The following is a 22,570-nucleotide window of genomic DNA, read 5'->3' on the forward strand; positions in this document are numbered from 1 at the left end:
TGGCCCATTATTTACTGCGATGCATGTTTACCTCAGATGTTTGTAGATTGTCAATGCTTAAAAAAACTTTAGAGGTAGCAAAGAGGTTATTTTCCCTGAAAAAAGCCTTCACCTAGGTTTTCACAGTCTGTGTGCAATTTTGTAGATAGGTGACCTCTAGTGGTTGTAGTAATTATGACGGGAAGAAAGGAGGAAGTATGTTATCGTATCTGGGAAGATGGAAAAACAACCTATATGATCATTTAGATTTTCGTTGTTTGTAGAGTTAGATCTCAATTGATTTTTATGCATTATTTTCAACAAAAGCTATTATAAAATTCCATGTATAAGCAATTTAAAGGTTAGTTGAATTGAGTTTGACCTGGATGCACAATTCCAAACGCAGGTTTGGATTTATTATCCCTAGCTGACTCTAATATCCATCAAATTGTTATGAAGACAATTTTTCACTTCATATTCGTCATTTAATCATGACTAATCATTTGTTATTCCATTCAATATTTGTGAAACTTATTTTTTGTGATAAGCAATATAAAAATAACACAAGACTTAGATTAGAGTAAAAAGAGACTCCTGTCAAGGTCAAATTGCATTTAAAAGTGTTCTGTGTTATTGTTTCATTCGATTTATTCACCAAGTTTAATTTCTTCTTAATGTCATGAAAGCTGTTTAAGCACCGGTAAATTACAACATATCTTTAAGATAATCATTTGATTAATTTAGAAAAGATGCGAACAAACATTCTTTGTTATATCAGATTTAGAAATTTAGCCCTTTTAAGTGTGATATGACATTTACAGTTTTTACCTTTGCTATTTACTGTTTACAGATATCATAGTTTATTTCTATTTTCAGGATTCCTATTTGCTCACTGCGTTTGCTTTCTAATTAGTCATATATCAAAGGGAGGTATGGTTTCACACTTGTGAAAAACAACGCACGCTGCAGAGCTGAGATGTGACACCACAGCAATAAATTCAGCTCATTACCAGCAACGCTTCCAGCTATTTTAATCAGACATGTTGTAAAAAATACAGTCTGTATCACTTGTCGTATCGTTATGACCAGTGACAAATTAACTTTGCAAATAAGACATAAACCATTATGAGTTTACCTACCCTTGACATAATTACCTAAGAGCATTTTGATCACTGTCGTCTACACTACCGTCGATGCTAAATACTACACTAAGCAGTTCTGCTTACTGTGTTCATGTCCTATTAATCTTTCCAGTTACATATCCAGCAGTTGATATTCTTCCTTCTCTAGACACTGGGGTATTCTTAGCTTGTTTGCTATTTGACTGGTATCTTGTTTCAGTTGTAATAGACTTCTTTTGAAACTCAATAATTAAGGGTAATGATTTGTTCCCAGTGCAAAATCATAGGTTGACATGACAACATAAACATTGGACAAATACTGAAACTGGGGAGTAAACTATTCTAGTTGAAGTTGGGTTAAAGGAAAGTTGGGAAAAATTGGTCGGACCCAGAAGGTTTGTGCGGTGAATGACTGCACTGTCCAATTAAATTCAAGTTCCCCAGGCATTGGCAAAAAGAGAGTTGTCTACTTTCTTTCTTTCTTTCTTTCTCGCATAGCTCATCTTTGCAGACATGTTAATGTTTGCCGTGTCCCTATTGGTAAGGTTGTCTTCCTTATTTTGCCTGGTAATTAACTTTGGCAGCGTCAAGTATACTGTCACAAAATGAGCGGTGGGCCATGTCACCGACAGCAGTGATAGTGTGTGTGACAGGGATCCACACCATGCAGGTCTAACCAAGCGAGATGGGCAGGTGGTGTGGGAAACACCATCTGTGTGTTTTACAAGAAGTGACAGTGACAGGAAGTGCTTAGGCCCTAGCCGCTCAAATGAATGTCACTGACAAGACATACAGGGAGAGGTCATAATAAATGTCAGTCAATTTTATTTATATAGCACATTTAAAACAACTATGTTCACAAAGTACAAGGTAAAACAGGCAATACATCAGAAAAGTAGTTGTAAAAAACATGATAAAAAAAAGTACAATAAGTAAAATTTGAATATTTTAAAATATTAAATATAAGGCCAAAGAGAAGAGATGTTTTTTTAACAATGATTTGAAGTTGGCCTAGAGAGGGGGCAGATCTAATATGGAGCGGTTTGCTGTTCCACAAGTTTTAAGCAGCTACTGAAAAGGTTCGATCGCCTCTGGTTACGAGCCTCACAACCCAATCCCTGTAACCAAATTCTACCACAGCTGAGGGAATAAGCTGAGATAATGATGTTGCCTGTCCGGGTCAATTGCTGATGATGCTTACATGTGAACGCAGAAACGTGGAGGTAATGAATCAGTATACAGAAAACACACAGCAAGGTAGAGGAGAGGGAAGTTATTGTCCTTGACATCCGAGTAGGAGGAAGAAAAAGTAGATACTGTGAAAATATGATGATGTGTGGGAGGGGGAGGGAAGGGGGGGTGGGGTCAACATCCAGCAACAACAGTTCTCAGAAAATGCTGTTTTTTTTCTTTGAAGCCTGAGAGACGGTGGATAAAGCAAACCCACTAATGGCCAATCAGTGAGTCTGAGAGTTTGGTGGAATGACGATTTCCCTAGATCTGTGTAGGAGTGGGAACAGGAGGAAGTGAATGAGAACTGCAGAAAGACACAGTGCATGATTGTCAAGTAAAATTGTGTAGATTACCAAACAAACTTGGTTGATTAACTTGATCCCCGTTTTAAAATGTGAGGACAACACCACACGCAGTTGTGTCTGCTCAGCTAAACCCTGCAGCTGCTCCTCTACTCTTCTCTTTGGGAGTCCACAGGCCGGCATATTGAAATTGTGCTTTGTGCAGAGAGCCCTGGCTTCCCTGTCAGCGTACAGTGCCCTACTTTATTTCCTTCTAGCACTCTCATATACCTGGTCTTTGAGAAAGTGTTGGCTCCTGCACAGGTTTTCCTCAGCTACAGTCACTACCCTCACTTTACACTTTTTTTCCCCCTCCATCTTGGAAGCCCCTTTTAGAAAACTCCCTCAAGGTGATATTTCACAAAGCATCATCAGGAAGATGCCCAGATTTAAAAGGTAATAAACATGCATAATTTACAGCTATACAATTATACATAATGAGTGCAATTGCAATCGAATGGCATCTTATGAAACCTGCCCAGTTATCAGGTACACAGTTCCACTCCATTTCTCTTGAGGAGATAAATATAAAAAAGCCAAAGCAAGACCAACCTCTGCTCAAAGCATCTACAGTATGTGGACGCCTGTCATCATGGCTCATACTCGTCATGTATGTTGACAAGTTGTAAATGCATCCATCTTGAAAGAAATCACATCTTTAGACTTTACTCCTGCCAATCTTCCTTATGTGCAGAAGTAGCCTCCTCTACTTTCCCGTGATAGCAGCAGAGAATATGGTGTGGAAAAGCTTGTTACTAAAGAGGCTACTGCAAATACGACACCAATGTGTGTTTTGCGAATTCTTTTAAGAGTTTTTTTTACTGCTCTTCCTAACCAAATCCATATATATAATGGAAAAATGCATGCATATATAGAATGGGCTTACTCATAGGGATGCATTGGATGGATAGCTACATGGTGACAGCACAGTAGGCGTGATGCCAGCACAGCTCGGTTTCCTTGGGAGTTTGTGTGAAAAAGAGGAGGTTACACTCCGGACTGCTCACTCAGGGATCTCTCTCCTGTCCGGGAGAAGTTGTTGCGTCCCGCTATCAAAGTGTACGTGGCGGCAATTTTCCCCTGTCACGTCAAGTTTGGAGAAAAGAGTTGGGCAGGCTGGTTTGTGCTTTGTGGAGTACACCATTACAATGAGACGGACACAAACCCTAACTCATTTGTACGACTACAAGTCCGTCGGATATTCCTTTTCCAGCTCTGTGAAAGCAGATTCTAATGATGTAGAATTGTCATGCTGTGAGGTGCCGCTGGCGATTCCCCCTTCCCTCTGAAGTTCGGTCGGGGCCCGCAGTTCAACCGAGACTTTTTTTTTTCCTTCCTCTATTTTCTCTTCCATATTAAGTGCTTTGATACGACTGAGACTGTACCATTATTGGCACCATCAACTTTTACATTGCAGTATAATTGCGGGAAATAGCATTCACGTAGCCTGTGAGGAGATTTGCTTCGCCTCTCTCCCTCTGCCTTTGATTGCCATCGAAGAGGTACTGCTCACTTAAACATGTGGTGTGAAATACATCAATGCTGCTGCTGATATCTTTATTTTTAGTTTTCCCGGTTGTGAGGTTTGTTATTTAATGGGCTTAAAGTCGCTCATTACATCATCTTCTGTTTTAAGTCATCCTCAACTTGCAAGGCCAGTGCCGTCATACGTTTAATTGTTTTTCCTAAATCTCTGACTACTAAGTTTTGCTAAATTTTTTCTTGTATTGTTGATGGCTCGAAACATCACAGGACTGGCAAAAGGTTCCTGGATAACTACACACTGAGCAACACGCACGCCCCAGCACCCCTCTCTCGCTCTCAACACCTTTCCCACTTTTTATATTTTTTGCAGTTTTCACAATTTTCACAATTATAGAATGCTGTTTTTCCACATCTAAAAAAAACCGGATACAAACCGTATTGACTTTTGGATCAAATGTGTGCGCAGTAGAAACAGGTTTTAATCAGCTCCGGCTTCAGTCGGCAGCGATGGAAACGTGACACCCAGGTGAATGTGTTAATTTGGAAACACAGCGAGGTGAGAGTGCGTGTATGACGTCAAACAAGATTCACAAAAAAAACTGAACGAAACACTCCTCTACTGGCAATGGGAAAGAAGTCAATCAGACACCAGGACGTCTGAGGGATTTTGCTGTAGTGTTGCTATCTCCAACATGCCTGCTGCTTGTTGTCGAGCAGAATATACTGTATAGCCCTACGTTAAATAAGAACTTCCTATATCGGTACCTAACGTGCACTTTATAAACTGCCGTGTTTTGTTTTTTTGCTTGTCATTTCATAAACCCACAATCAAGCCCTGTGTTTGCAAGAAGGAAACAAATGTTCTCTCTCCTCAAAAGTTGCCCGGCGGAATCCGGGCAGGGAGTCACTTAAGGGGCAGATTGTGACAGCTAATGCATTTCCATGTGGTGGCTAGAAGCTGTGATAGTGTTTTGATGTGTCACAACAAATACTTTGACTCATTACGCTGCAGATAACCTCACGGTTATTACGTTGTTTTTTCCCCTGTAATTGATGCTTTGAAGTAGCACATGAAAGTAGTTCTGTGCCCTCTTGTGTGCATATGTGTGTGAAGGAGGGAGAGAGAGAGAGTGTGTGTGTGTGCGTGTGTGTGTTCCATGGTGCTTGAATTCATTCTGCTATCAGCTCCACTTTCAGCAGTCCTCAATCTCCACTGCAGACAAAACCCAATGATTACAGCTGTGGGTCTGCAGGGGCTTCTCTACATCATACAGCTGATTTACTGCTTAGTCAGAGTTGTGTGTGTGTGTGTGTGACTCAGATTTTCTATGTGTTTTGTCAGTGAGGGATCTAGAATGACGCAAATGACAGAAAGAAATCACACAATTATCTGTCAACCCATCTGAGCAAATTTCCCTTCTCTAATTAAATGTCCCATCCATCTTGTTTTCGGGCAAATGGAACATCGCTGCTGAGACAATACCAAGTCAGCCAATGTATACATGCTTAAAGTTAGCTGGAATATCAAACAATGAGGTGATGTATCGTAATTCTCATTCTGATCTTATTAAAATAAGTGAGTTTCACAACAACTTAAAAACTCCTTGTAGGGGCTTTAATCCTGAATTAATATCGTGGTCAATAATTTGCTGGGTAGATGTGTACACAGGCTGCTTCTAGCTGTATTTGAAAACCTTTCTTATTGATTTGAAAGCCATATTTTGACTTATTTTTTTTAACCACAGTGAATGTTCTAATTTAAAAGAAATCAGAAGGTACTGAAACATATGAATCATACATTCACACCCTCTGGGTATCACTGCCCTGAGAGTATAGAAAAGATTATCCCCCTAAAACTTTAACCCACTCCAAGAAAGTAATATTTTTGTTCATATTTGTGTTGGCAGGATTATGCAAAAGATATTGAACCAATTTTTATGACATTGTGTGTAGGTTTGTGTCGTAACCCCTGCAAGAAACCTGTACAAATTATGCACAGATCCAAATAAATATGTGGACCTATTAAATTTGTATGTAGATTCTTAATAAGGAAGGAAAAGAGCTTGTACGAAGAGTTTTTAACGAAACCCTTTGTGCCCTAGATTTAAATTCCTGCAACAACCCTTGTCACATTTTGTGTATTGAACACCCACTACTGCCCTATGGTCATTTTCTGCACATACATTTTTCAAAGCTAGCAAACTGCTCATATCGATCCTTACGTGTGTGTGTGTGTGTGTGTGTGTGTGTGTGTGTGTGTGTGTGTGTGTGTGTGTGTGTGTGTGTGTGTGTGTGTGTGTGTGTGTGTGTGTGTGTGTGTGTGTGTGTGTGTGTGTGTGTGTGTGTGTGTCCTATATCAGATGCTGCTGATGTCCATGTTCAGGTATTTCATAAAACCAAGCAAATGCAGCCAAGTGCACATTTTCTTGATGGCAGATTCAGAAGGATTCTTCACAGCCCACCTCTCAGTGTAATATATTGAAAGTGTTTCTTAGACCTAACCGGACTCTTTGATACTTTGGCTCAAAGAGGCTGCAGATATGCTTTGATGTTGCCTACAGCAGTGGCATTACTATTCAGGAGGCAGGTGGTTTCAGGTTGTGAGAGTTTCACTTATATGTGTATTGGTTTTGAATTGTGGCAAAAAGTACAAAAGACACATTTTGTTCTTGCAAATTATTTAGTCAAATAAATCTTTTGTATAGTTTACGGGGCAGAGGCGGAAAATAGAGTAGACATCTAATGTATAGATGAAGTGGAAGCATACATAACCGTGATTTGATTAAACAGTGTTAACTGACTAGGCTTGTTTTTGTAAAAGTGATTGAAATCCAATCCAAAACAACAGTGTTTATATTTTTTAAAAGCCTGTAATAATATATATTTACGGATCTTTCCGTCTTTACCACACTCTCTCCCTGTTTTGGGGTTTATTAGAATCCACTACATTATTAAAAATACCTTTTATCTGTACATTACTCCAGAGTTATCCATAATGTCGCCAGTGGGGAATAGTGCCAGTGTCACCCTAATAGCAGTTCTCCTGCAGTGGTTGCCTTTTTTTCATTCCAGGATTGCTTTTGAGATTTTATCTTATCAGGCCACAGCATGAATTATCCATTACTGGAGCTACATTACTCTAACCTTTTAACTCCCTGTGAGGCAGACTGTGCCAGACGCTCCTAAAGCGAGATGCACAATCTTTCTTTTTCTTCCACCAAATATTGAGCAAAGCTAGAGAGCCTACAGACCAGAGATACAAGTTATAATGCATATCCTCAGAAATTGTTAACTCGAGCCTCGTGGAGTTATAAATATGACCTGTCAGGGTTTCTCCCTTTCAGCATTGTTTTGCTGCCGAGTCAGCTTACAAGCTGAGAGAACCAGACTGTGCATGTGTTGTCTTCTCTGCCATGCTGGGCCCGGAACGGCTCCACCGTGACTGCCGTGCTGTTAGACACAAACACGGATAAATCAAAAGACAAACATTTTTACTGAAAAGGATAGTTCACCCAAAAATGAAAAAAATCCCTCATTATCTACTGACCACTATGCCGATGGAGGGACTATTGAAGTGTTTGAGTCCACAACACACTTTTGGAGTTTCAGTAGTAAACAGTTTTGCAGCCAAATCGGATACAATTGAAGTAAATTGGGACAACTTCTTCAAACGTAGAAACCAAACCCAAAGCCTCCATATGGGCTCCTTGGGCGAGAGCATAGAGGCGCGAGCTTGTGTGGTGTGTGCATCTCCGAGCTGAGGATAACTGAGGACATTTAGGCTAAAAACATGGTGTAAATATCTAAGTAATATTCAAATGTCGGGGCTTATGGACAGTATGGAGACATGTTGTTTTTTTTCTCTTACATTTGAAGAAGTAGTCACCAGTTACCTTAATTGTATTGGATTCAGCTCCAACATTGTTTATCCCTGAAACTCAAAATGTTTTTATGGACTTAAACACTTCGACCACCCCTCCAACTGCATAGTGGTCAGTAGATAATGAGTTATTTTTCATTTTTGGGTGAACTATCCCTTTAACTGATAGTAATCCAACTTCCATAAAAACATCCAACTGTTACGCGTTAATAAAAAGTTGAAAATGAAGGACAGAGGCCAGGGCCGACATTCCACTTGAGATGGCTGCGGTGGCTTTACGAGCGCACACGAGCCGGTTGATAAGAGGTGAGATCACAACATCCAGCGAGGCGCCGTGGGCCGCAGCATCTCACATTACCCTTAACAGCATGTCACAACTTTTCAACCCATCTGAAATTCCTGAGAGGTCTCCGTTCACTTTACCATTTGCTTATTAGCTTCAAGTTGGCAGGTATGGTCATAGATGCAGGGATGTAAAAGTGTAATAAAAAGTGTAGAGATGAGTGTACAAATACTGAAGCCACTTGAGTACAGGAGCCAAGTGGTGCCTTGTTAAGCCTCCCACGTTTCCAAGTGCTTTCTCTTCCAAATACTAGGTAACCCATAAATTTAGATAGTAAAATGTGTCAGCGGGGCTTATACTGTGATGGCCTCTGTAATAACTTTTCAGTGTGCCTAGGTTGTTTTTTTATGTGTACCAGGCTTGTGTGCGCGCGTGTGCGGAGGTGCACGGAAGGCTTTTAAAAATGCAATATGCAATGGCGGAGTAAAAGAGTATTGATGGGGATTATTTTGGAAAGCAAACAGAGCAGTGGGAGTCTGAGGCCTGAGAGGGAAGTGAGTGAGACACACAAGGAGAGCTGGACCACAGTGACAAACCTGTGGGCATTCTGTATTCCAATATGCAGCTCCTGCATTTTTCAGCTTATAATACACTGACTGGGACAAACTAAATCACAGGTTCTACCTCCTGGATTTCCTCTCCGGTGTCCTGCTGTGCAGGATTCTGACCAAGACCCCTCCAGCCCTGGGCTTTTGTTCCTGCTTCCTCCCAGTTTCACCAGAGTAGAGCTGTATTTCTCAAATCATTGGAACGTAATATAAATCAAAATGAAATGTAGATTTTATACAACAATTGTATCTCTGATCTGAATTAAAATGAAAATACTGTTACTTCTGTTTAGTACTATTTGAAGTTCATCCTGAGATAAATGTCTGTTTTAGTTTTAGTTTTTTTTTAACTAAAACCCTTGACATTTTACTCTCAATAAATTTAATAATTTTTTTTGCCGACAAAAACACTTGACATTTTTGCAATGCTTTAGCTCTTCACAGGAGTGTTGGACAATATAACACAAGTTTTGTTTTAAATAGATTGTACACTAACATTCAAATGCATTTGAATGGAAAATATTTAAAACATTTTTAGTTAAATACTAGGTCGCTGAGTCCTGCCAAAAACAATCGTCTACATTCTACATCTCTGCCAATGCATCTGACCGGGCCACTGACTGTCGGTGAGATGAAATCTATTTGCTGTAACATCTAAAAACAATAGCAATGTCTGAATGTCTTGTTGTGGTGTGATGCGCATAGATAATTTTACACCCCGACATAATGTGGATGCTTAATACATCTTTAAGCATAAAGTAACATGATGCTATATAATATCTGAACGGCAATCACCTCTCTTTCTGAGGGGATGAGATTAGATAAGATTATCCTCTATTAGTTACACTATGGAGAAGTTTCCTGTGTTACAGTAGAAAGAAGAAGGAAAAGAGTAAAAGTAATACATACAAATGCAATGCAAACACAAGGAAATGTAAAGAATAAAAAAATATATAGAGAGTGAGGATTGCATATGGTATTGTAATTGCACAGCTAGAAATGAGAATTGCAAAGTTCAAATATTTAATTTTGATGTGTGCCGTGCATGTGTTGGTGCAGTGCTGGTTTCCCAGGATCTCAGCAGCAGTGTAGAAACGACCTGTGACACCTCTGCTTCAGACACTTTGTGTGGCAGCAGCCGAGCTTCTCTCCTGACGGTTACTACACATTTCCTTATCTCGGCTATAGTATATTTGAAGAGTCTCCAAATGTCAATCTGTTTTGTTGCCGTCATGTTCTCTGTCCCTTCACTGTATGTTATCAGATCTTCTACTCCTGTGGTGTTAAAGTGCAGCGAGGTCCAGTCTATCTATGTTTAAAGTCACCGACAAACATATTTAGTCATAGTTTTTAAAGCAAAATTAACCCTTGCAAAACTTGTATTCGTATCCACTCAGTCATTTTTCATATATTATTCATCAACAAAACCCTGAATAGGTATTTTCTAATTTGCTCTCGCAGTCGCTCAGATGCTGCGCTGTGCATTGCAACTGGTAAATTTACTTTTGTGCCAGGGTAGATGGCAGCTGGTGTTGAATTGGAGCTGGAGATATTTCCCTCTTCTGATGTCAGAGAGCTCGACAGGCTGAATGCAGCCGTGCCTTAACGTGATTACCAGTCGCTGAGCCATGTGGGGACCGGTGTTGCTGTCGGCTTAAGTTACCCACAAACGCATCGTCACGGACCTATACGTCCTCGCACACATGCAACACGGGTGTCCGTGCACAAAGGCCCACACGGCGTACAGTGTACACATGCAAGCTGACATTTAGCCGAGAGTCTGGCTGCTGTAAGCCCGGGCGATTCGTCTCGATCAAAGCGTCTCAGAAGTCACCGAGGTTGCGCTTAAATTATGAGAGTCATCAAAATCCCATGCCCACATATGCAACAGGAGCTGAGAGTGTGCACACATGCAAATATAGTATTAATGAGCACTAGAGCAAATGCACAAATCACCTGTCAACATATATTGAATATAAGCGGATGCAGAATCGGCTGCAGTCGCTGACCTTTTATTTACTATTCTCCTCCCCTACAGTCTATTTTTCACACATGCACCCCGACCTGTGGAAGGACTTCCCTCCCACAGCTGTCCCACCTCCACACACCTTTTATTGAATAACGAGTCCCTGTAATTACGTGGGCGGGAAAACGATGGATCTTGTTTGTCACAGTCGAAACAAAGAGCGTCAAGTCAGCGGGATTGGTAAAAGCACATTAAAACACGCCAGGTGCACGACATGCATTATGAATAATGGCTGTTTTTTTTCACACGCAGCTTCGAGCGCCCGTGTCGACAAACATATGTGTTTTGAAGAGTGAGTCCTTGTAGCTCAATCCATTGAGTGCTGTTCTGTAGCCAACCCCTACATAATTTATCGGGCGATCCATACGCCATTATCTCAGCCCCACAGCCCAACACTCATGTATTTAACAGTCAGACTCACCTCCACTCTACATATAGTTTTATGTCTTTGCTTGATTTTCTTTCATGTCTTAGTTCCTGTTGTCTAACGGGTAAACGTGTTTCCGATTGTACTTTTGCTTTTCAACTAGGTTCAAGCAGTCATTCACAGCCTCTATTGTTTTCCATCCCTGTCGTGGCTGATTTGGATCACTGCGTGTTCACTCAGTCAACAGCCTGAAGGCAACACTATTTCATCAACGTGAAACTTCTACAGTAGACGGTCAAAGAGATGTTCGAGGATTCACACTCTTCGACATCTGTGTGAAACTGCACAGACTCTCTCAAAGCTGTGGGTTTTAGTGAAATACAGTTTGATATAAAAGAACAGTTGCCTCTATAGTTATTTTAAAGTTGGTTTATTCTGATTTATGGGGATTCTGTTGCTCAATTCTCCAGAAGGGACAACACTGAAGGCAATACTAGTTTTGTTTAACTTATTTTCCGATATGCCCAGATATTGTACGCCTGCACTCCAGGGTGTGCTATCCTAAAGGCACAGGCCTGTAAATGCCCACATGCCTGACTGGGAACATGAACTCATCTCCATAGAATAGTCTTTACACTCCTAATCTCCAGCCTGTAAAAAAATGCACTTTGTATATTTCCTTGGTGATGATGTGCACTTCTACTTGCCGTAGCCTGGTTGGTTTTGGAGACAGTTGAATCGGCACAGCTTCACCAAACGCAGGGATTATTGGCTGCCTAGACTGGGAAGTCACTTTGTTGAAAATAACAGACTCCATCGAGCAGCTCCGTTCGAAGTGCTCTTAAGCCCCAACACCAAATTACATTAGTCTTGCTTCAGTACATAATTGTGACATCTTGTTCTGGTTTAGTCTACAAAGCTTTCTTTCATATCTGCTCTCTCCTTTTCATTCTTACTTGTCTTACTTTACTCTCTCATGCACTGTCTCTGACTTTTTGCCATCTACTTTCCCTTTGGGCTCATTTATCTACTATCATCATCGGTCAGGACATTGTTTCTCATCTGTCACTTTATAGATTATTGATAAAGAATACATCTTAATGCTTTCAGCGTGATAGTGCAGTATATACTTTCTAAATAAACACATTTCTGTGACAAACTCAAACTCCTTGTTCCGGTCTGCATTTGTAATTTGTACACTGCACCGCACCATGAGGTGAGATTTCATTTTGTAGTCTGAGAGCACGAGCTGACTCCAGTTCTCTAACTAGTTTCATCATGTTTCTCTGTTGCCGAGTACGTGCTCATTGTGGGAATAAGAGGTCTTGACCTCACGCCTTAAAATGTCATGGGATGTATGTTGTGATTTTGTGCGACACAAATAACACATAACAAGAGTGGAAATATTCATTTATGTGCTTTCTCACACAGGTTGCATGCGCTGTTTTGCAACACAACAACAATTGTGAATGAGATTCAAGATGAATGGGTATTGAAATTTGTAGTAGCAGCATGATGTAGTTTGGCCCTGGTGTTTTGTTCTGGATGTTGATATTTTCATGGGGCTTGATTTTGAAGGTATTACCACAGAGGGAGAGAAGAGCGAGACGGAAGAAAACAAACTGAAAGCGGAAAGAAATGTGAATAGAAGGGAGAAAAAAAGCCGTGAAATAAAAAAGACCTAAGGCCCGATTTCTAAAGACTTTTGCGCCTTGTTTCAGAGGTATTCTTGTGTGGGTTATTTATCAAACACACGCCTTTGCCTGGAAGCACAATTCACCTGTCACACACACACTAACACACACAGGAGCTTGTCACCTCACCTTTTGTGTGATCCATGAAATGTTACTCTCTCCTTTATGCATATGCATTTGAAGGAACGATCATGCAAACGACAGGAAGTCTTGTTGAATATATATTTCCCCCTGATTTACCGTGCTTTGTACTGCCACTCACAGAGATTGACAACAAATTTTGCAAAGGCCCGTTTAAAAAGGAAGGTCGTGATGGGAGAATGGAAATAATTGGCTAGCGTTCTGTTCAAATGTCAATGTCAAGCAGAGCACGGGATGTGAGAGCATCACAGAAAGTGTGTAACGATGCTGCGTTGAACAACAATAAGGAACCGCAGCCTCCCGTGGAAAAAAGGAGCAATAAATACAAAAAACAATACCTGACCCTGTTTTATGACAAACACCAGAGAGGGTCCATAGAGTTGAGTGTGTGTGTGTGTGTGTGGTTGTTTAACAATTTGAAATTGATTTTGATGTTCGCTGAGCTGCGAATGTGCACTGGCAATTGGTCTCTCTATATAATCCATTAACGTTTCGTTGCAAGTTTCTTTTAGAAAACCAGCCATTGTCTTTATTTTCCTTTCCGTCTGTTCTTCATATAAATTGATTACTCAGACTGTGGAGATTTCAGAATACATCATCACCTTCTATCATTTCAGTTTCCAACTTCAGTAAACTTTGCCTTGTATCTGTGATGCCACATCATTACACAGTCCGTGGTACACGGCACAGTCCGTAGTTATGTAATTAATTCATGTCTTAGAGACGATCTTCTAATGCAGGTTTTAAGTGCAAATTTAAAAGAAGGCGAACCATTGTGGTGTTTTTGTACATATTAAGTGTAATCGGAGCATTCATGGTACCTGACGTTGGTGCATCTGCGTGTTAGTGTTCTTCTATTTTGGGGAGGACCTTGTTTAGTGCAAGACTTTGAGAGCCGAGGACATATTTGCAACGCAAGGGCATTTTGGTCCGAACTCATTCCATCAAGTTATTTTCTCTTGGAGGGGTTAAGGGTTGAAGAACATGGTTTAAGTAAGTACTTTGTGGTGAAAGTATAATCCGCACATTTATTTCATCGCAGCTAAACGGCAAGGATCAAATTGCATCCTTGCCTCTCCTCACTGGCAACACGCTGAGGTTAAGGACAGCTTGATTTCGTTTTACAGCCTTGCAGCCCCCCCCCCCCTACATCCGAGATACTTTATAAACAGTGAGGCCTTCCCGAATGTTGAGGATAACCGAGATTTTGCAATCGAGACTCACTTACTAGAAGATTTACAAACCCCCTTTTATCTGTAAATCTGAAGCAGCACTTTGGAAAAGCACAAGTGCAACCATATTCTGTACGATTATTAAGGTATTGATCTACAGAGGAGGGAAATTGTAATTACTTTTCTTATTAGTTACTTACCCTGTCCGAGTGATGCATTTAATGGTGGCAGGGGGGGGGGTCATCACCGAGCAGCAATAGACTCATTCATTACAATGAAGGACATCAATATTATTTCATCCAAAAAAGAGCAAGGTGGATGAGTTAATTAAAGGAAGCTTTTCATGAAGTAGATAGAGTTAAGCTCTGAATTGCTTTACCGTTCTCTCTGAGTTTTGATTCCACATAAATGGCTCCAATGTTTCAGAAAATTAAACCTGTTTTTCTTGAAATGGAAAAAAAAAGGTGACTGATATTTACAATTTACAGGTTGATTGTTGAAGATGTCGTTTTGCTCTTGTTTTTGTCTCAGTGCAAGTGACTGCTAGTGGCCGGTGACTAGGGCTGCAACTAACGACTATTCTGATAGTCGATTGGTCACCGATTATTGAAACGATTAATCGACTAATTGGATTATGAATGACACAAATTCTCAATTGCTATAATTTAGCAAGCAGCTTTTAAATTTAGCTTGAGGTTGTTCGAGGCATGTGATGACTGAAAATAAAGACAATAAAGATCGCTACTTCATTAAAAAAAAAGTCTTTTAATACACTTTGCTGCATATAAGGGTACTGTTGACACAAAAGCAAAGAAAAATCAAGTTTTTGTCCATTTAAAACAAAGGACAGGCAAAGTTCTAATAAAAAAAATTATAAATTTAAATTCAAGTTTCTCTTTTTACTGTTAACCAAGAACAGGCCAAGTTCTGATACTAAATTAAAAATCAAGTATCCAGTTTTCGTGTTAACAAAAAAGGACAGGGAAAATAACATTAATAAAAACATCAACAAACCAAACTACAGTCTTCTTCGGACTAAATAATTGTTATTAAAAAAAAGACGTTTCTCAGGCAATAGGATAACATTTCGCTTTTAAACTCGTAAAAAAAAAGTTTAAACCATATTTTTGTAATGGATTCTAGAATCCTGCGCACAGGTATATACGTGTATATATAACATCTGACAGAGGCGAGTCCGCATCTTCTCCGTTACGATGTCACACGTGCCTCCTCCTCAAATGCGCGTGTCCTGCTTCCATGGAGAACAGGTCTGGCGTACAGTTCTGCAGGTAGTTTTTTTCGGGCTGTTAAGAGTGAAGTTCTCGCGAACTTTTTACTTCGTGGTGCGCGAGGCAGTGGACGCCGCCATTGGTCCATGTATTGCCGCTATTGCACATGCACGACTTTCAGAGATAGGACGGGAGCGAGATGGCTCACTCCTCAGGTACTTCCATCAGCACCTCCGGTAAAACAACGTTTAATGCCGCTGCGCGGCACGAGAAACACGCGCTATGACAAGTATTTTTGTAATTGATTTTTGTCGAGGACGTCGACTAATCGTTGCACCCCTACCGGTGACATTTTTTTCGGATTGTCCGTCTTCGTGAATATGAAATCTAAAGAATGCACTCAAGGAATTTCTTCAACTTTGATAGAAACTTCCAGTTTAATTCAAATTGGGTAAGATTCTGGTTGTCAAAGGCAAAGGGAGCTGGGACTTGTTGCCTTGTGAGCGTGATATTTCAAGAAGACCTGCAGGGAATCCTTGCAAATTCCGTACAAATGTTCAGTTAATCACACATGAACTAATTGGAGTTTGGTGATAAACGGTCACTGGTCAAGGTCGATGGGACTTTAGAAACCATGTTTTTCAAGGGTATTTCTGTAACTTTTGAGCAGTTGTCACTCGGACTAAAAGATTATGTTAGATTTCAGTGATCAAAAGTCAAAAGGGCCATTGACCTGATATGAAACTGGAAAAAAACAATGTGTGTTGAGTGAAATTGCACTGGTTGGTGGCAACATCCGACCACAGGGCGGTAAATCTTGGTTGTGACATTGTGACATTTCCAGTTTCTGCCTCTCTTCTTCCATCTGTCTGTATTCCCATCCACCACTTCTCTTGGGCATGTTCTAACACGATGCATAAATTCAGAACCAATTTTACAGCACATTGGCTCGATTTCACTCCACCAGACTCTCGCACTCCAGATCCAACTCCACTCTCGACCTGTTTAAGTGCAACGGACCGAAGGAATGATGACAGCTTTCTGGGCTCGCTTTTTTATTTTTTATTTTACACAAACTTAATAGAACTTTTCATCATGCCTACAATATTTATGGCACAGAGAAATGATCACGAGTTATGACATAATGTTAATGAAGTAAAATAAATCAAGTATTTCATCTGCCACAAATTATGACTGTGAACAAGGATAACATATAATATGTTGCACCATCTCTGGCTTGTTAATAAACTTAGCACAAGTTTTAGAAAAATAAGTTTTAAGCTGAGAAAAACAAGCTGGCAGAATATTTGCTATGTGCAGTTCCTGGCTGTATATAAAGTTTCCTGCTACAGACTTAAAGTATTGTGCTACTTATTGATTTGACTCTGTGCGAGTGCACCAGCTTGGATGCATTTCTAAAAAAAATTGTGGTTGCCATTCACTTCCGACCCTGAAACGCTCGCCCATGTCATCATGTTCACTGTGGGCTGTAAACTCAGTACATTCAGTATATTCTCACCATAGACACAATCTCCACTTCTACAGTTTTTCCAGAGCAGCTCGCCCTGGCCGCTATATCGGTTTGCCTCTAGGTTTTTCTCATTTTCAAAGTTTAAATACACTCTTGATTTGATATAAACATCTTAGGTTCTCTAATTTTTTATTCTGCTCAAACTTTGTAGCTTTGTAACTCTACCCTCCTTATGTCCAAGTTGAAAACATCAGGAGTTGAGCCAAAGTGCTTCACAAACATGCCAAAGAAAAGAAAAATGCAAGTATAAATATAAAGAAGGACGCAATACAAGCTAAAAGTGTGCAAAATGGGGGTGAAGGGTTATGTAGGCTAGAGAAAGCCAAGCCTTCCCCCAAATAGTTTTGAGCAGCTTCCACTGCATGAAGTTAAAATAAGAAAAACAACTGTGCTTTCCTTATCTTGTCTGGTTGTAGTATTATCCATCGCCTCACTTGCCGCCCATGGCCTTAGCTTTTGTTACAATTACAATGCTCTGAGCTGACTTGGACTTGGATAATCTAAACTAAACCTAACAATTTGTGTCTGTCACTTTATCTGGAAATCTAAATGAGGCAGACTACAGACGGTCTGATGTGATTCTAGGTCGTATATATTGAAATAAGGTCATGACAGTTTGAAAGTTGAAAAAAAAACAAAAAAACTGCAGTTCTTAAACATATATACAATTTAAGTGTATTTTCAATGTAGCCATGACCTATTATCATCACTGTCGGGGTCATTTAGTCCCTTTCAGATTAGATATGTCACATGAATCAGGATATCCTCATAACACAACATCTCCGTTGTGCATTTTCTTTTTTCTGAGTTCCCGTCTTTTTAATTTGCTGTAACAGGTGGATCATTATATTTCAGGGGCTCCCTCATGACCAAGAGACAAAAAAAACAACCACATTGATTTCCTCTCTGTCCTTTATCCTGTTTCCACTCGGGGAGATTAGGAAGCGTAATCACTGTGATCCAGGGGATTATACAAGCAAAACACATGAGCATCCATGAGGTTCCACATGCTGTTAGCATATAGTGGTTTATTTAGGGTTTGGCTTAACAATCAGTATAATAACAGCATTCAAAATACCATACATTCACTTCCTGCTGGATTATTAACTGTATATTGTGTATAACACTGCAGTTCTGAGGTATAAATGAGATAATCTTAGATAACGTGTTTATCCTTCAGTGATTTACAGCAAATCCCTGACAATTATCACTTTGTGGCAGCTCCTGTGAGTTTCGCAGGAATGTGGGTTGTGATGTTGCAGTGGAAGTTCAGCACAAACAAAGCCTCTTAACTTTCACAGCCTTGCTCTTGCTCTCGCTCTGACTGGAATGCAGACGTGCACATCCACATCCACACAAGTTTGGAATATGACTGAAGTCAAAGTTTATTTATAAAGCACTTTTAAAACAACCACATTTGACCAAAGTGCTGAACCAGAATAAAATAATGTAAATACATGGAAAAGCATGAATTAAAAAATACAATAAAACTCGGAAGCCGTGATTTACAAAAAACATTTTAAGGTGACGTTGAATATAACAGAGGAATCGCTTTGACAACAGTTTTATTTTGTGTACACATGTTCCCCTGCAGCTCCAATGATTTGCAGAATTAAAGTAACAGCAATGGGCTGGAAAAAGCATTATTTTTCTCATTAAGTGAAGCAAGTGCCCCAGTTTTAAGTGTACTTAATACCTTGTGTGCCGCTGCACTCCAGTAATCATAACAACCATGATTACCAATGTTTGAATAATCTATATACATAGTTGTTGGAGTTTATTCCTTTATTGCTCGATTCTCCTTTTTGATTATTTTCTCCTTTTTCACTCTTGTTGTCTCGCCGCCAGCAACCGGAGGCGTGTTTGGTCCTCAAGGGGAATCGGGGTCTGAACCTGAAGATGACAGCCAGATGAAGTTTTACACAGAGCAGCACAGAGGACGGAGACGCGGCAAAGGTCAGAAGTAATACACGTCTACCTCTTTGTGTGCCGCTACCAATGTGGAGCAAACACATTCACTTGCACAAGGGGGAGCCCTCTTATCCAGTGCTCACTGCTGTGAGGGCTATAAAGTTAAAAAGCAAAGATGATACAAATTATCATTCTGAAAAAAAAATGATTTAAAACTTTGGCCTAATTTAATAGAGGAACGGTGGCCATAGCTGAGTGAAATGAGGCATTTTCTGGAATTGTCACCATAGCTGCGAGTAGGACAGAGTAACGCTAATGTAAGATAATCTGGGACAGGTCACTTGTTAACCTGGGACACTTAAAAAGTAAATAAATAAAGCCAATTCTCTAATGTCTGTAAGAATAAATAATTTAGTGAAAGGAATCATATATTTAAAAGGGTAACAAAGTGTTAACTTCAGTTCAAATTCAACCATAATTTTGTATTCATATGGACCAGCCTCACAGATCCAAAGCTGGATCAGCAGTTTTAAAACAAATTTGATTGATGGGTTTCAGAATATGGATATTGAACCTCTTTACAAGTTCTTAGTTTAGCACTTAGAATGAAAGTCGGAGCTGTTTAAGAACCCTTCAGTATAAAGAACTGGCTCCGTAACCCTGGCTCAATGGATTCTCAAGGCTTCAATAAATGCAATCTCATAAATGTGGCTCTGTGCAACAAATTGTACGGTATCTTTTATTATCTTTACAATGCAATTGATCACAGGAGATGGTTGATCGTTCACAAATAAAGATAATAGAAATAGCAAGGGCTTGGGTGTATCGTTAGAGATCACAAGGTCCTTGTCTAAACTGTAGGTTCTCTCTAAACTGGACACTTAGATTTTATTAGAAAGAGCCTTGTGGGCAGACGGCTCGAGGAGACATAAAGCCAATGATTGTGATCTGTGTTAAAATTACAGCCCATGTAAAGTGGCTGGGTTCTCTTCAGAAGACGATCAGAGAAAAGGGAAGAAAAAGAGGAAAGACATTTTAATGAAAGCTTTACATTGAGTCCGTTGCCTCATGTGGCACAGACTATAGGTGTTTGCTTTGTGGCCATATAATAAGTGTTTGTCATCGTGAGCGCGCATGCTTTTGTCTACTCAGTAGGCTTTTACAGTGATTGAGGGACCCCTCCGCACGCCCAGTGACACCACCCACACCCCAAAGGGGATTAGCTGCTCTTCCGTTTTTGCTGCAGACAGCTGTTGTTCCTGCCCCTTCACAATATTGTGACAGTGGTAGACGTGCGGTTTGGTACGGACGGATTCATTACCCCGCCTCTCCCTGCCTTTGACCTTGAGCTGCATCTCCCAATTTCCAAACTCCAGTCAAGATTTCCCTGGACACTCCTGTCACGACGAATATAGAGGGTTCCTGATTTAACTTTGCAATTCTAATGCTAGTAGTACTACTAGTCAGTGGTAAAAACTTACGTCTCTACAGACTTTTTCAGACATGATCTGCGGATACAGACTTTATCCGCAGTTTTCATTTCACACATGCACAAACCAGCGAGACGCACCACAACCTTTCTTTTAGTTTTTTTTAAATTTTTGCTTCTGTCGGTGTTAGACCCCTGTACCTGCTGTTCTCACGTGGGATTCTCCTGACTTCATGCTGACTTTACACTAGACCAATTCTACATCCCATCCTCGGTTGATTGTACCGATGTGTGGATGGGTGGGACGAACGGGAAGGTGGATGGGTTGGACAGACAGACAGACAGACAGACAGACAGATAGATGGATGGATGAATGGATGATTGTAGGTCATTTTGATTGATACAATTAGATTTTACTTTAAAAACCACACTGTAGTTGGAAAATGTAAACCATTTGGCTGTTGCTCTGTATTTCTGAGATACCCACTGATCTAGCAACATAACTCTAATCATCACATGGGGCATTTGTTCACTAAACGTCACATCACCAGCATATGAATGTGCTGCCACCTGAGCTCCTTTGCTTTGAAAAGGATAGCACCAGTAGCCTTACTATTACTATTGACTTTTAAAACCAACTACACAGTTAATGAGGCACATGGAGCAGCTTTCCCCTGAGTACCTGCTCCCTCATTTCCTAAAGCCTGCAGATTCTGAAACATTGTGTGATCATTTCAACATCCCCAGTTTAGCAGTTAAAATCCAGTGGGATTGTCACCAGCCCAGCGCCTTACCACACGTATTCCCCAGTAATGCTCCTCTCGGCACACTGACTTCTCTCCCCGTGATAAATATCAGGAGACAGAGGTTAAGCAGCTAATTTTATTCCCTGCACCTCGACTTGGAAAGGGGAAGGCCTGCCAGAGCCAAAGGGCAACCAAAACATCCAATCTATTACAGTGTCAGTGGCAATAAGATCATATATCACACCGGGAAGCGATCCTGGACTTGGGTATTCTAAGTCATCTTTTACTTACTCATGCCAAACTTGAACCCAGGTTAAGATTCATAAATCAGGAATGCAATTAACTGTATTTTCAAGGATCCAGGGACGACTTGGATATTGCACTGTCAGCAGAGCATGGTGCTAAAGTGGATGATTTAGTCTGTTATATGTCAGCGTGTCGTGGCTCTGTGCTAAAAGTGAGAAGCTGTCGTTTTCTGTCAAGGATTTTCAAATACAGTCATTTGTTTTACAATCAAGGATCATAACAAAGGGGTAAAACTGCAAAATTGCTCAACTGTGTATATGTATTTTTCTCTTTCTCTTCCTTTAGGCATCCCACACAGTCCTCTAAATAAGGTCACCCTGACGTTGATCACCATCAGCACATGTGTCATCGCCATTGTCTATGCTACGCAGGATTCCTGCCCCCTCACTGTCAAGGTTACCCTCCATGTGCCTGAGCATTTTGTCGCGGACGGTAAGTGCAACACAATCATTAGACCTTGGCAGAATATCCAACTAGAACACCTAGGAAAGGAAATCTCACTTTTGTCAACCTGTGTGTTTTTAATATTTTAGTTTTGGGATGTTTTTATTATCACCCCAGCCAAAGGGGCGATGTTTTCACCCCTGTTTGTTTATAATGTCAGTACGAACGGATTGTGGATTGTGTGGATACAGTCAAAGATCCAGTTTCGCTCTATTTTTTTTTAAATAAAGAAAAACAAGAACAAAAAGAAGAAACAAGATGGATACAAAACCACAAATGTAACATATGAATACAATACAAAAAAATACAAAAATCCTTGGTCCGCCCCCTGATCAAGATCCACATCAAAATTGAATGGGTTCTACCTTGGATTATCCCCCACCCCTCAACGAAACTGAATATAAATCAGTTGAGTAGTTTTTAACTTAATCCTGCAATAATAACAGACCAACAATCTGATGAAAACATGACCTCCTTGGCCGAGAAGTGTTCAGAGAAAAGTTCAAAGAGAGTAATACCTCCACCGAGGCTGAGGACCTTTCTCGACATGTTAATGAAAATGGATAAAAAACCTGGATTTTATCTGTCAAACTATAGTAGGCATCCACTGTGGTTTATTTCGAGTGATAATGGAATGGAGTTGT

At 40.3% G+C, this 22,570-nt stretch overlaps 1 protein-coding gene across 1 annotated transcript in view; it reads left to right on the plus strand.

The window, feature by feature from the left end:
• LOC133012294 (astrotactin-2-like) overlaps positions 1–22,570 on the plus strand; it is a 243,249-nt gene that overhangs the window by 87,824 nt on the left and 132,855 nt on the right. The window contains exons 5-6 of the mRNA XM_061080275.1: positions 18,939–19,046; positions 21,768–21,914. Coding sequence (XP_060936258.1) covers positions 18,939–19,046; positions 21,768–21,914 — 255 coding nt within the window. The remainder of the gene's footprint in view (positions 1–18,938; positions 19,047–21,767; positions 21,915–22,570) is intronic.

This window comes from Limanda limanda, chromosome 1 (genome assembly GCF_963576545.1).
Source record: "Limanda limanda chromosome 1, fLimLim1.1, whole genome shotgun sequence".
Taxonomy (NCBI): domain Eukaryota; kingdom Metazoa; phylum Chordata; class Actinopteri; order Pleuronectiformes; family Pleuronectidae; genus Limanda; species Limanda limanda.